General features: G+C 43.3%; 1 protein-coding gene across 1 annotated transcript; it reads left to right on the top strand.

Annotated features, from left to right (window-relative positions):
- The first annotated feature begins 5,515 nt into the window (after positions 1 to 5,515).
- LOC147900210 (mannosyl-oligosaccharide 1,2-alpha-mannosidase MNS3-like) lies at positions 5,516 to 10,344 on the top strand. Its single transcript, XM_087376600.1, has 6 exons — positions 5,516 to 5,555; positions 5,827 to 5,860; positions 5,948 to 6,197; positions 9,214 to 9,411; positions 9,518 to 9,642; positions 9,971 to 10,344. The coding sequence occupies exons 1-6, from the start codon at positions 5,516 to 5,518 to the stop codon at positions 10,233 to 10,235; spliced, it is 912 nt and encodes a 303-aa protein (XP_087232726.1). The 3' UTR covers positions 10,236 to 10,344.
- The last annotated feature ends 2,122 nt before the right edge of the window (positions 10,345 to 12,466 follow it).

Here is a 12,466-nt window from a genome sequence, read left to right on the forward strand (position 1 = left end):
AAAAGAAAAATGGAAGAAAGCCATGGATGAAGAAATGGATGCCTTGGAAGCAAATGCTACATGGGAATTGATGCCTTTGCCTAAAGACAAGAATGCAATTGGCTGCAAGTGGATCTATAAGGTGAAGCATAATGCAGATGGTTCTGTGAGCAGATACAAGGCAAGATTAGTTGTCAAGGGGTATTCACAAACATATGGCATTGATTCAGTCCGGTTGCAAGGATGGCAACCGTAAGGGCAGTCATTGCTATGGCTGCATCAAAGGGATGGTCTTTACTTCAGATGGATGTAGAGAATGCCTTCTTGCATGGTGATTTGCAAGAAGAGATCTATATGGAGTAGCCACCAGGTTATGTGCATGCTGTTCATCCTGAGTTTGTTTGCAGGTTGAAGAAAGCCTTGTATGGCTTGAAGCAAGCACCTAGAGCATGGTCTGACAAGATAGGATAGTATCTTGTCACTTTTGGCTTTAAGATTTCCATGGCAGATTTCTCACTTTATGTGAGAAAAATAGAGAAAGGTATTATGCTGCTTGTCATTTATGTTGATGCTTTGATCATCACAGGTGATAGTGATGAAGATATCCTTCATGTGAAAATGCTATTGAAGCAAAAGTTTGAGACAAAGGATTTGGGAGAGCTGCGTTACTTCTTGGGCATTGATGTGATTAGATCCACAAGTGGGATATGGCTCTTGCAGAGGCAGTATGGATTGGACGTGCTGTCCAAATATGGGATGACAGGATGTAAGCCTATTTTAGTTCCTTTGGAACAGAATGTGAAGCTGAGCGCAGATGCAGGTGAGCTTTTGGAAGACCCTACTATGTACAGACGCATAGTAGGAAGTTTGATTTATATGACTATTACCAGGCCAGATTTGAGCTATGCTGTTGGGTTGGTAAGTCAGTTTATGTAGGCTCCAAGGAAATCGCATTTGGATGCGACTAGACGCATACTGAGGTATGTGAAGTCCACATTGTAGTATGGACTATTTTATGAGACTGGGGTTCAGATACAGTTGCATGGATACACTGATGCTGATTGGACTGGTAGTATTTCTGATAGATGATCTACTAGTGGATATGTGTTCTCTTTTGGGAGTGTTGCAGTCACTTGGAGCAGCAAGAAACAGCCTATAGTTGCCTTGTCGAGCACAGAGGATGAGTACAGGGGTGCAGCAATGGCTGCATGTGAGGTAGCTTGGTTGCGTAAGCTACTTTATGATATGCATCAGTTTACAAATGGGCTAGTTGTCATTTATTGTGACAACATGAGCAGTATACACTTGGCAAATAACCAAGTCTATCATGCTAGAACAAAGCAGATTGAGGTGCATTATCACTATGTGCGGGAGAAGGTTCTAGTAGGTTTTATTGATCTAGTTTATGTTAGCACAGAGGATCAGGTAGCTGACATATTCACGAAGGCATTGGGTGTAGAGAAGCTGCACAAGTTCAGAGACCTGCTTGGTGTGTAGGAATTGGGATTGAGCTCGAGGGGGAGTGTTGAGATATCGAGCTCCACTCATGATATGCCAGGGTGACCGTTGTGCATTTATGTCACTGACTTGTTAGTTGCAGATGCAGTTGGTACACCGCCCATGAATAATAGCTGGATGACAGCTATCTTTATGTACTCTAGTTAGCGGCTCAGTTAGTATGCCACCTAGGTTAGCTGAGTTTGGTTTGAGACCCACATATAGGATTCATCTATTCCTTTTATACTTAGAGAGAGTTCTTTTGGTTTTCACAACTAAGAAGAGGAAAACTGTTTTCAGCCTCCACCTTTGTGTGTATTCCCCCATTGTGTATGTGAGAAAGCTGCAAGTGAGACTCCTTACTTCTCTCCCACTCTCTTCACAGATGTCTGTTGGCTCTTTCCTACTGCTTTCGTAGGAAGAGCTGGGTATTCTATGTTTGCAGGGTTCCGAGGCTTTTTGTCACCTACAGATATATTGGGATTGTCGGTTGTAGTATATGTGTAGCTTAGGACCTCGAGTCGTGTTCCAGTGAGAGACATAGGCTTAAGTGTGGTAAGCAAACAAAGTGCATGCATGTGTAAAAGAAACGTAAATCATCTTTGTTGAGGTAATGAAGGCTTTCGCCTTCATTGGGGGTTGTAGGGTTTAGGAGGAGTTTAAGGGTTAGAAGGAGGTTCCAGGGTTCAGAAGGAGGTTCCAGGGTTTAGAAAGAGTTCTAGGGTTTAGAAGGAGGTTCCAGGGTTCAGAAGGAGGTTCTAGGGTTTAGAAGAAGGTTCCAAGGTTAGGGTAGAGTACATGGTGGAGAACTCGTCTCCCTCGTAGATCATGGAGTTTTAAGGGTTGAGGAACAAAGGGTTTAGGGGAGCATAGGAGTGGGAGAGGAAGAAGGTGTAAGAGCATGGGGGAAAGAAGAGAGAGAAGGGAGGAGGAGGAGAGAGGAGGAGGAGGAGGAGGGAGGAGGAGGGAGGAGGAGGAGGAGGAGGGAGGAGGAGGAGGAAGGAGGAGGAGGGAGGAGGACAGGGAGAGGGTGGGTTGCAAGGTTGGAGGAGAGGGGAGGAGGAGTTGCAAGGTTAGGACATGCTTTTGGACGTGCAGTGCAAGGAAGCATGGACACTTGAGACAAATGCTTGGAATACCAAAGTAGACTCAACACAATGCCCCAAAGAGTGTGGGCTTCATTCCATTATGGGGTATTTATACAAGTTGGAGAGCTTCTCTCTTTGCATGTAACACAAAGTCGTATCTAGAAGTTGTAACACAAAGTTGTATCTAGAAGTTGTAACACAAAGTTGTATCTAGAAGTTGTAACACAAAGTTGTAACACAAAGTTGTATCACAAAGTTGTATCACCTTCCCTTTCTACATAAGTTCATGTTGGCACAGAGCCAACAATGCCACTCTATCTTTTTGCTATTTTATCCACCACTTATCTGTTGCCTCATTAAACATATGGGTGGCCTTGCAGATTTTCTTCATATCATTCCTGATTTCACAAATGGCGAAAGCCTCGTCCCATTTGTGTAACCATGTCTCTATGATATCGGAACTACGGTCAAACATCCGACCAGAATACTTTTCTGGCCTATAATTGGCAATATTAGGCACCTTAGCCCTCTTAGGCTCGATTGTATGAACACTAGTTTCAGGCTCCATTGGAGATTTACCTTTCTCTTCACAAGATGGTATAGTAGACATACTATGAACCATTTTATTGAGCTCGGATTGCCCTACATTTGCTTGTAACTGTTGTGCTAAAATTTGTTGCAAGGCATCCTCCAATAATGCAATTCTACCAGATAGTGTACATATGGCCTGCTGGGTGCGACACCTGCGGGGTCGGTCGGACTCCCGACTCTATGGGATCCACCCTAGAAGCTTCTTCTTCTACTTCCATTTAGGTTGATGGGTGTGTGTGTGTGTGTGTTTTCTTACACACCTGAATTGTATCTACAATCGAAAGTCCAACTCCCAAAATTACAGCTAACCAGACATATATCAACTGCAAACAAAAACCGCTTTTCCCTATGCTAGGGAAACTCCAGCGATCTCAGAAACCTCAGATCCTTTCCAAATTCGTAAATCCAAAAGCATAATCTCGCTCCCAATCTAGCTCACACACCTTGAAACTTTAGAAATTTAACCACAAAATAGAACAAAGGAAAAAAGGAAATCGAAAGCCCCTTGGTATCTCCACGTGATTAACACATGCCAAGGTTCTAGCACCTAGACTTGATCGCAGATAGTGGGTCTACTCTAGGCCTTTACGTGGAACCACCTGCAGGTTGCAGGCTTGCCCCAGGTACATATGGGATAGCTACAGCCGACCCAGCTGATCATAAAGAACCTCCAGCGCACTCCAGGATAGTACAAGCTGATGCGAACCTACCCCAGGGGTCCCCAAGGACAGTTGAATTCAAATCAAGAGCAACTATCATTTCAAGGTCAATCCACACTAGTGGCCACTTATCCATCGCAATTTTCTGAGCTGTATTAATTTCGACCTTCTTTACACCTGCCGTTATTCCCGGTGACAGCTCAGTTTTCACATCTAAAGAGGCGACTTTCTCATTTTTTCCCGTTGGTCGAAGAGTGTTCCTTTTGTTGTGCATTTATCCCCAATTCCTACTTTAAGCGCAAGTCAGCATCGCTATTCTCCTTTTTCCATCTAGGAATCCATGTCACGCTTAAAACTTGGAAGTTTTTCCCAAGAATAGTTCATAGCAAATGCAAGTAGCTCTGCGGGCTATCAAGCCCAATAGCCGAGCCCACGACTAGCAAAGCCATTTGTACTATCGTATCGCATGAACTTTGCAGAGCAATTGACCCACAATTCGAATGCCAACTAGCCTTGCGTTGACTCGGCCTCTTAGATTTCGTAGATGCTGCTTGAACACATGCCCATGCGGGTGACGTGATATCTCAAGGCGAGCCTGTGAGCGAAACGTTGCTCCAAACTCCCACAGCCTAATGCAACGATTCGACCAAGGCTCTGATACCAAATTATCACAACCAAAACTACAAGCTCAGCCAAGACCACGAATTTGACGAACACAAAATAACAGGGGATGGCACGATGAATAACCGCCCAACCATTTCTCTGGTTCAGCAAGCTCATCCAAATCTAACACGTGAGAAGTACCTGCATGCTGAATACCAAAGCCCACAATTCCCTAGATGATCTTTTGCCCCTTGGCACATTTAATGCATTTAGACCCCTTAGCCTTAGATCCACCTAGTCTTGTGCCATGTCCCCCTCACCAAGAACCTTGACCTTGATTCCTTTTTTATCATTTACATGAAGCCCAAACAAATATAATACAAACATTGATCCTTTACAAAGGAAAATGTCGACTGACCCTTCCAAGGTCATGTTGCCTCAACTTGAGCGTAACAGCAACTGTAGAGTACCAAGTCCTGATAGTTGGGGTTGATGGAGTTGAGGGGGATTTGGAGGAGAGGGTAGGCCAATCCATATTGGCTATTTTTTAGAACTCCCTAGTTGAACCTAACCCCTGAGTTGGGCTGGGAGTTTAGCCCAACTCAGGGTTAGAAACCCTAGGAGCTTGCTGGTACGTACGATGGATTGGTACGGGATGTACGAAAAGGGTACGGTCCTGTACGAGGAGCTGTACGGACAGTGTACGACGAGCTGTACGGAGGGGTTACGGAACTGTACGACGGGCTGTATGGAGGGGTTACGGAGAGCTGTACGGAGGGGTTACGGAGAGAGAAAGAGAGAGGTGGAGAGGCTGAGCGGTGAGGGGGGGGAGAGGCGTTGGGCGGAGAGGCTAGGCAGAGAGAGAGGTGGTGAGAGAGAGAGAGAGAGAGAGAGAGAGAGAGAGACTATATGTGGCTGGGTGCATCCGTGATGATGCTGTGACCTGCTGCCAGATAGGCAGCCTTGAAGCATGCTCATGACAACCCCTTCTGCTGAAGCTGAAACTAGGGAAATTGAAAGCCTGCTTATATGCTGCAAGGAGGTAAGGATAGTCTGAGAAAAAAACATTGTCAACCTGTGGTGCTCATGAGGGCCCCGATGCTTGAACTTGATTGTGTACAGGCGTTGGCAGCTGCTGGTACTCCTCTTTTGGACTTGTGAAACAAAACCTGCTCTGGGTTAACCACCTCTACATTGTTGATGATCTCAGGCCTGGTCATGCGTGGAATCTTCAACTTCGTCAATGCTGGTCCCACACTTGGCACACTTTGCATTTTTTGACTACTGTCCTAAAGCAGCCTTTGACTGAAAAAGTACCTGTATTCCTCCCAGGCAACAACTGTGTGATCATGGCTATATACTGAGGAAGATTTTAGTAGGTTAAAATATTTAAGGTTTATTTTCTGCAGCTATGGAGGCGACATTTCTTTCTGGTTGGGGCTTGTATTGTGGTCTTGAATTGTTCCTTTCAAAATGTGCTGTATGTAGCATGATGAAACCATGTATGCTAAATCTTTCTTTTTTGTGCAGCCCACATTCAGGACAATTTCATGGTAGTAACATTAGGCTTGGCTCTCGTGGTGATAGCTATTATGAATATTTACTGAAGGTATGGCTCCGGCAGGGAGATGCCAAATTTGATGACAATCCAGTCAACTTTTTACGTATGGAGGGCGTGAAGCATCATTTAGTTCAGAGGTCACAGGCCAAGGGCTTGAGGTTCGTGGGTGAGCTGCCAAGTGGTGTGGAGGGAGGCTTTAGTCCTAAAATGGATCATCTGGTATGCTAACTCTGGAATTTTCAATCCTGCTGTGTGTGGTTGAAAACTGTGTTTGACTGTATGACAAAAGATTAAGATCTGGCTTGTACATTATCCATGCTCACTTGCGTATCTTCCTCAGGTCTGGTATGATTTGAAGGCCCTTACTCTGAAGTTCTGAGAATCTCACCTGACATATGCTCTGTTGTTCTTCTGCAATATTGTTTGGTCTGGTTGAAGTGTTACTCAATGCTGTCAATGTTTCGTCTCCCATAACTGTCAATTGTAGAGAAGGCGGTAGAAATATCGTGATCTGATTCTTGAGACAGTAAAATTGCTGACAAATGTCATCTACAATCAGTTTTCTGCGAAGTCGTTAGTCTATGCTGAAGTTTACTTTAAGGTTAGCTCCTTCTTGCGATCATTTTCGTGTATTCTTGAAGGAAAATGGTGCTGAATCTGGTGTAGCACATTGGCAATGTGTAGTCTTATGCCATACCATACTTTTGATGACATTGGCATTCTGAATTTGTTGGCCAAGCTGATTCAAGTGATCACACAGTCAGCCTGCAAACTTGTGAGGAAACGTCTTAAACTGATCTGATTCAATTTCTGAAAGTCAAATAGACTGACTATTTATTTCCTGCTACATGTTCACTGACAGTGATGCAGAGCATGTTTGTTTGATATAGTCCTACCTTTTCTGTCATTTTATTGTGGGGGGGGGAGAGAGAGAGAGAGAGAGAGAGAGAGAGAGAGAGAGAGAGAGAAATTCTATTAACGTCCACTGGAGACCAAAAGGTCTATGGGATAGCAAGAAACCCTCTAGTACATCTGCTTTAGGGAGGGCACATGGCAGCTCCCAAGGAGTGCAAAAAGCAACCCATATTATTGAGAGTACCTACATGATAGTCTGGAAGAGTAAACAGCCATACATCAGTTTAAGACTGAGAGTCTTTTGGTTTTGATTTAAACTCTTTGATTAGTGCTGCGCCTTCATGATAAACTGCCCATTTTCCATCCTTTCTGGCAGCCGTGACATACTTCTCACTTATATAGACTTCATACCCCTGTTAGAGGATCATGCTGCCCTGGTCACCCGCTCACTACACAAGGCTTTCCTTCACGCTTTCCCCCACACCACCCGCTCCACCCGTCCACCATCTCCTGGGACCGTATAGTTGGTACGATGATGAGTGTAAGGCTTTACGCCGTCAGCTCAGATTCGAAACCAAAAACAGTCTTCCAGGCGAAGCAAAGACCCTACGCGAGTATCGTCGACTTGTATGTAGAAAGAAAGAGACTTCGTTCGTCGGAACGAGGAGGGGCTACTGAACATTTTATTTAGTAACAACTTCTAAGGACTTTTGGCGGAGATTTCTAGAGGGACGGTCCCCCTCACCACTCACTGACACTCAGGCCTGGTATAATTATGCACGCACACTTTATGACATCTCAAATCATCCAGTCCCTAACCTCTCACATATGTCATCCTGCAACCTCTTCACTAGAGGGGGGGGGTAAAGGGTGCCGTAATGAAACTTCATAATGGCCAAGCTAAGGATCATGAAGAGTTCATTGCATATGGGATTAACCTCCTAGCCCCGATGTTAAAAAAGCTCTTTAATGAAGCTGTTTGTTTGGGGTTTAGATCCAAAGAAACCTGGAATGTGCATCTCTCTGCTCTACTGAAATGGTCCCGAAAAGTGTGGATCTGTAAAGGACTGCTACTCCACCTGACCCTCGAACTCCACCTGTTTGTTTGGGGTTTAGATCCAAAGAAACCTGGAATGTGCATCTCTCTACTCTACTGAAATGGTCCCGAAAAGTGTGGATCTGTAAAGGACTGCTACTCCACCTGACCCTCGAACTCCCTCTGTATCCCTCGTCTCATCTCTGTAGGCAGACTCCCATGTGTACCCGCTGACTACTGGTAGTGGGCGTTGTGGACTCTGATGTGTCTCTGTGTAAAAGACTATGTTGTGACCTATATAGGATTTGGAAAAGTTCCCTGGTTTTGACCATAAGGTACCATTACAGTTCCAAATCGTGCAGGATAGGGTCTCGGATATTTGAGTCTCATAGACCCCGCTTTCCTATGTAGGAAAGGGGGATCATGCCCTACGGGGCCCTGTAAGAAGTCGTTCCTCCCGTACCACTGCCACTTCCCCTCCTTCCGAGCCTGATCCCGTTGTTGCAACAATGAGCGTCTCTCCTCAACCTGTAGAGGGGTGAGGTCCTCATCCATGGAGATCATTGGCTGATCTCGGAGGACTGATGTGCGTCGTAAAGCTGAAAAGTCGTGCTTGAGTGTCATGGAACCGTATGATCAGGGATTGCTCTCGGTTGGGGTCTCTCCCCATCCGCCATGGCCTCTCGATCCGGTGCTCAGCCACACCTTGAGTAGCGATCACGAAAGCAATCGCATCTGCCATCGGTGTAGCCTTAGTGCGCGGGATCCCACGTACTCTGATGTTGAGAGCCTTGCTGGCTCTCTGCTGCTGCTCCACGAGGCTAGTCGAAACAGTTACCTTTGCAGATTATGCCTTTAGGCACTTGCAGGTCACTGAAGCTCATTGAGGAGCACACAACCTGCAGAGTGCCAGGGCAGACTTAGGAGCAGTACATGTGCTCACCACAGATCATCCAGGGCAGCACAGTCCTGCATGGTGACGGATCTTTGTGGGAGCTATTTGTAAGAGATTTTTTGGCTCAGTTTTGGAGCAATACATCTTGAGATATATTGGTTATTCTACGGCCATCTGATACACAGATCTGAGTGCTTGTGAGTTGTTTCTTGTGCGCACATATTGCCTAAAGCTGGATTACAGCAATCCCTCATGGTCTTGAGGTTCTTCTGTGGCATACACCATAGACTTTACATATTTCCGCTGTGTGCATTCTCTAACACAGTAGTGGTACATGTTGAGATTCTCTATTAAGTTGTTGCTCCTTCCACATGTGCATTTCGTGTTTTTTCCCCAGTTCTGTTATTAATGGTATGCTTTTAACATGGGTTCCCTTACTTTCTCTGTAGGTATGTTTCTTAGCAGGAAACCTTGCTTTGGGTGCAACAAGGGGCTTAACCAAACAACAGGCCATGGATAGGGGAATCTTCAATGTGCATGATGAAGAAAATTTTCAGCTTGCTGAAGACTTAGCTAAGACTTGCTATGAGATGTATTCTGTGACTGCCACTGGCCTGGCCCCTGAAATTGCATATTTTCGTCTGGATGTAAGTACCTGCCATGTCCCAAACCAAACGGAAACATCATTCTTGAAGGTCTGACTTGAGTGAATGTAAATCATAGCTACTAGTGACAAAGTTTTGGTGCATGCAGGATGCGTCTTCTGAGGGAATAAGCGGAGGAAATTTAAAAGCTGAGTATAAGGATGATATTATTATCCATCCTCTTGATCGCCACAATCTTCTGAGACCAGAGACTGTGGAGGCTTTACTCATTCTGTATCGAACCACCAAAGATTCCAAAAATTTGGTTTCATCTGTTCATATACATGTGAAATTAGAAAATATTCATATTCACCTTGAAGACTACTGCTTACGCTTTTTTTTTTAGCTGTCTGCTGCTTTGTTGGCTCTTGAATTGTACTCTAGCGATCTCAGAATTTCTCAGGATTTATTGCGGGATTCAGCAGCTCGATAGGGTTCTTTCAATTTAGTACCCTTTTGTTTGAGCATCTCTTTTTGGTTCTATTGGTTTAGGTCACTTGAGTGGGTTCTTTAGAGAACGATGTTGGAGTGACACTGAATTGCAGAGCATACTTGTTTGCAGGTATCGGGAGTGGGGATGGAAGATATTTCAGGCCTTTGAGACCCATACTAAAGTGGATACTGGAAGGTATTCGTTCCTCAATGATGTGACTGTAATCCCTGCTCCAAAAAGAGACAAGATGGAAACATTCTTTTTAGGCGAAACTTTGAAGTATCTATACCTTCTATTCGGAGACAGCTCTGTCCTGCCTTTGGATAAATTTGTATTTAATACAGAAGCTCACCCCTTGCCAATCACTTCATCACGTCCTTCACAGGTTCAATAAAGCAGAAGGCAGCGTTGGAGTCGAAAGGCTATTTTTCCCCCCCAATTGGATGCCTGCAGGGAGTTTTGAGGATGGTGTAGGATTTATTCTCAAGTATAGATGTCCCAATCAGGCAACATCTGAAAGGGGGCTCTAGGGTACAGAATCTCAATACTTAACTGTTATTTGAGGTTGGAGGACAAAGTTGTGCCTTTACAACCTGCTAGTCACAGGATGGGTGCTGCCTCAAATTTTTAGAGCATCCATAATAGCTTAAACGAAAACTGATCTTGTGAGGATGAATGAAATGGGGGACAGCCCGTTTATCAATCACTAGTGGAAAATGACTGATTTAAACATTAATGGATGTCAGTGAAGGATCTTGAAGATGTAATGAGAGGATTTTAAGAAATAATGAACTCCTGGATGCAAATTGTAGACAGTTGTGCAAGATCAGATTAGAGCGCCCTACAAGTGAAATTCTCTATGCATAAGGTACCCCAATTATAACATTGTCAATCTGAGACTTTGTAATTATATCATGATTTATTGCTTATACATATTGTATGGGTATGTCTTGGAATCGGTGTCCGAGTCAAGGATCCAAAGTATGAACTCATCTTCCTCATATTTTTTGAGTTTGGAGGTTTCTCATGGTCTTGGATGGTATTTCCGCAATGAATTCAAGCATTGAGATAATTCTTGGATATTTCATTATTAAACAAATATTTCCTCTTGCAAGGACATATCAATCTCTTCGATTTATTTTTTGTTGAGCATGTAATCATGCGCAGTTTTACATTTTTAACTCTTGCTGATTAGCTCGTAATGTAATGAGGATTTCTAATTTCTATTCATTATTCAGATGTGAGAAATGTGTTTTAAATGGAAGATGAAACTATACTTAATAGTAGCTTTGAGATTCGTCATCGTTGAGCTTGGTTATGCCAAACTTTCATTTGTGCTTAACTAAGGGCTTTCTTTTGCTAGACAGTTCTTCATGAGGGAAAGATCATGTACACACACAAAAAAAATAGCCTCGTAGCAAATACTATTGTAGGTTCCAACGACACGCCTTTCTAATTTGTACAAATTATACACTTTCTTTTTTAATGCAAAGAGGTACGGTTATAACTAACTTGTGGCTATCATCATGCTGCAGGTCTAAAACTTTGATAAGCTCATTGACAAATATATGGAGTGCACAAAATTAAGAAATTTTGGTGTAGGCAACATTGTCCAAATTTTGGCTCTTTTGATCTCTTATTAGTGGCATCGTGCATAACCTTGATGCGTCATTGATACAATGGCTAATACATTGGTTGTTGGTCAGCCAATGATTAAATGATTGATTGCAAGATTTTTGGTGATTTACAAGGCATGGGGAAGAAGAGCAAGCATCAATATGCAGCATCATTTGAGGCCAAGTCTATCGAACCTATTGTTTACAAGATAGTGTTAGAGTTAAAGAAATAAATCATAAGATTCAAAAAATCACTCAAAGTAGACATGGTGATGGTGAGTGCAAGGAACCTAGTGAAATCACATGGATGCTAAGAAGATTTAGTAGGTAGCAAATTAAGGAGATGTAAGGATTATGGAAATCCATTTTCTCAAGCTAACCTAGCTACTACTAAAAGATCAATGGAGTTCAATGAGTCCCCACCCACTAACTTGAAATTGAGTAAGAAGTTATCCCTCATGCGGATGTGAGTGTAGCTAGCCCCCTCTCGCATCTCACAATCGTTGGGGTTGTGTCCCTGTTGAACCAAGTGGAACTCTCATGAGTGAGGTAAAAAGAAACTACAAATGAAAAAATTAGGCGAGGTTGTGGTGAAGGCTGAGAGGTGTGCTACTAAAAAATCACTTATAGCTAAGGAGTTGGATACACTTTGTAAGTGATTGGAAGAGTTGCTAATGACAATGTTCATATGCATGCATCTACTTCAATTGCAATGCTAAGGGTATCTTGTTTTTCTTTTTCTAAATGCAAGGTATGTGATTTGAATATAGAGGAGGCTAGTTTTTTGGCATGAGATCAAAACAACAAAAAATAATATTAGTAGGTAATGCAAACCATATAGATAATTAGATTTTTAATCCACTAATGAATACCACTTACTTTTGGATCCGAGCTATTCTTTGTCCACTATATGTTTCATTAATCAATATAGGCATCTACATCACTTAGACCTTCTTTTAATAGATAGAGCCCAATATTGATTTAATACTTTCTTGAAGTTAGGAAATGT

The sequence above is a fragment of the Dipteris shenzhenensis genome, chromosome 7 (genome assembly GCF_047967505.1).
Source record: "Dipteris shenzhenensis isolate YYH24624 ecotype China chromosome 7, Dip_SZ_1.0, whole genome shotgun sequence".
Taxonomy (NCBI): Eukaryota; Viridiplantae; Streptophyta; class Polypodiopsida; order Gleicheniales; family Dipteridaceae; genus Dipteris; species Dipteris shenzhenensis.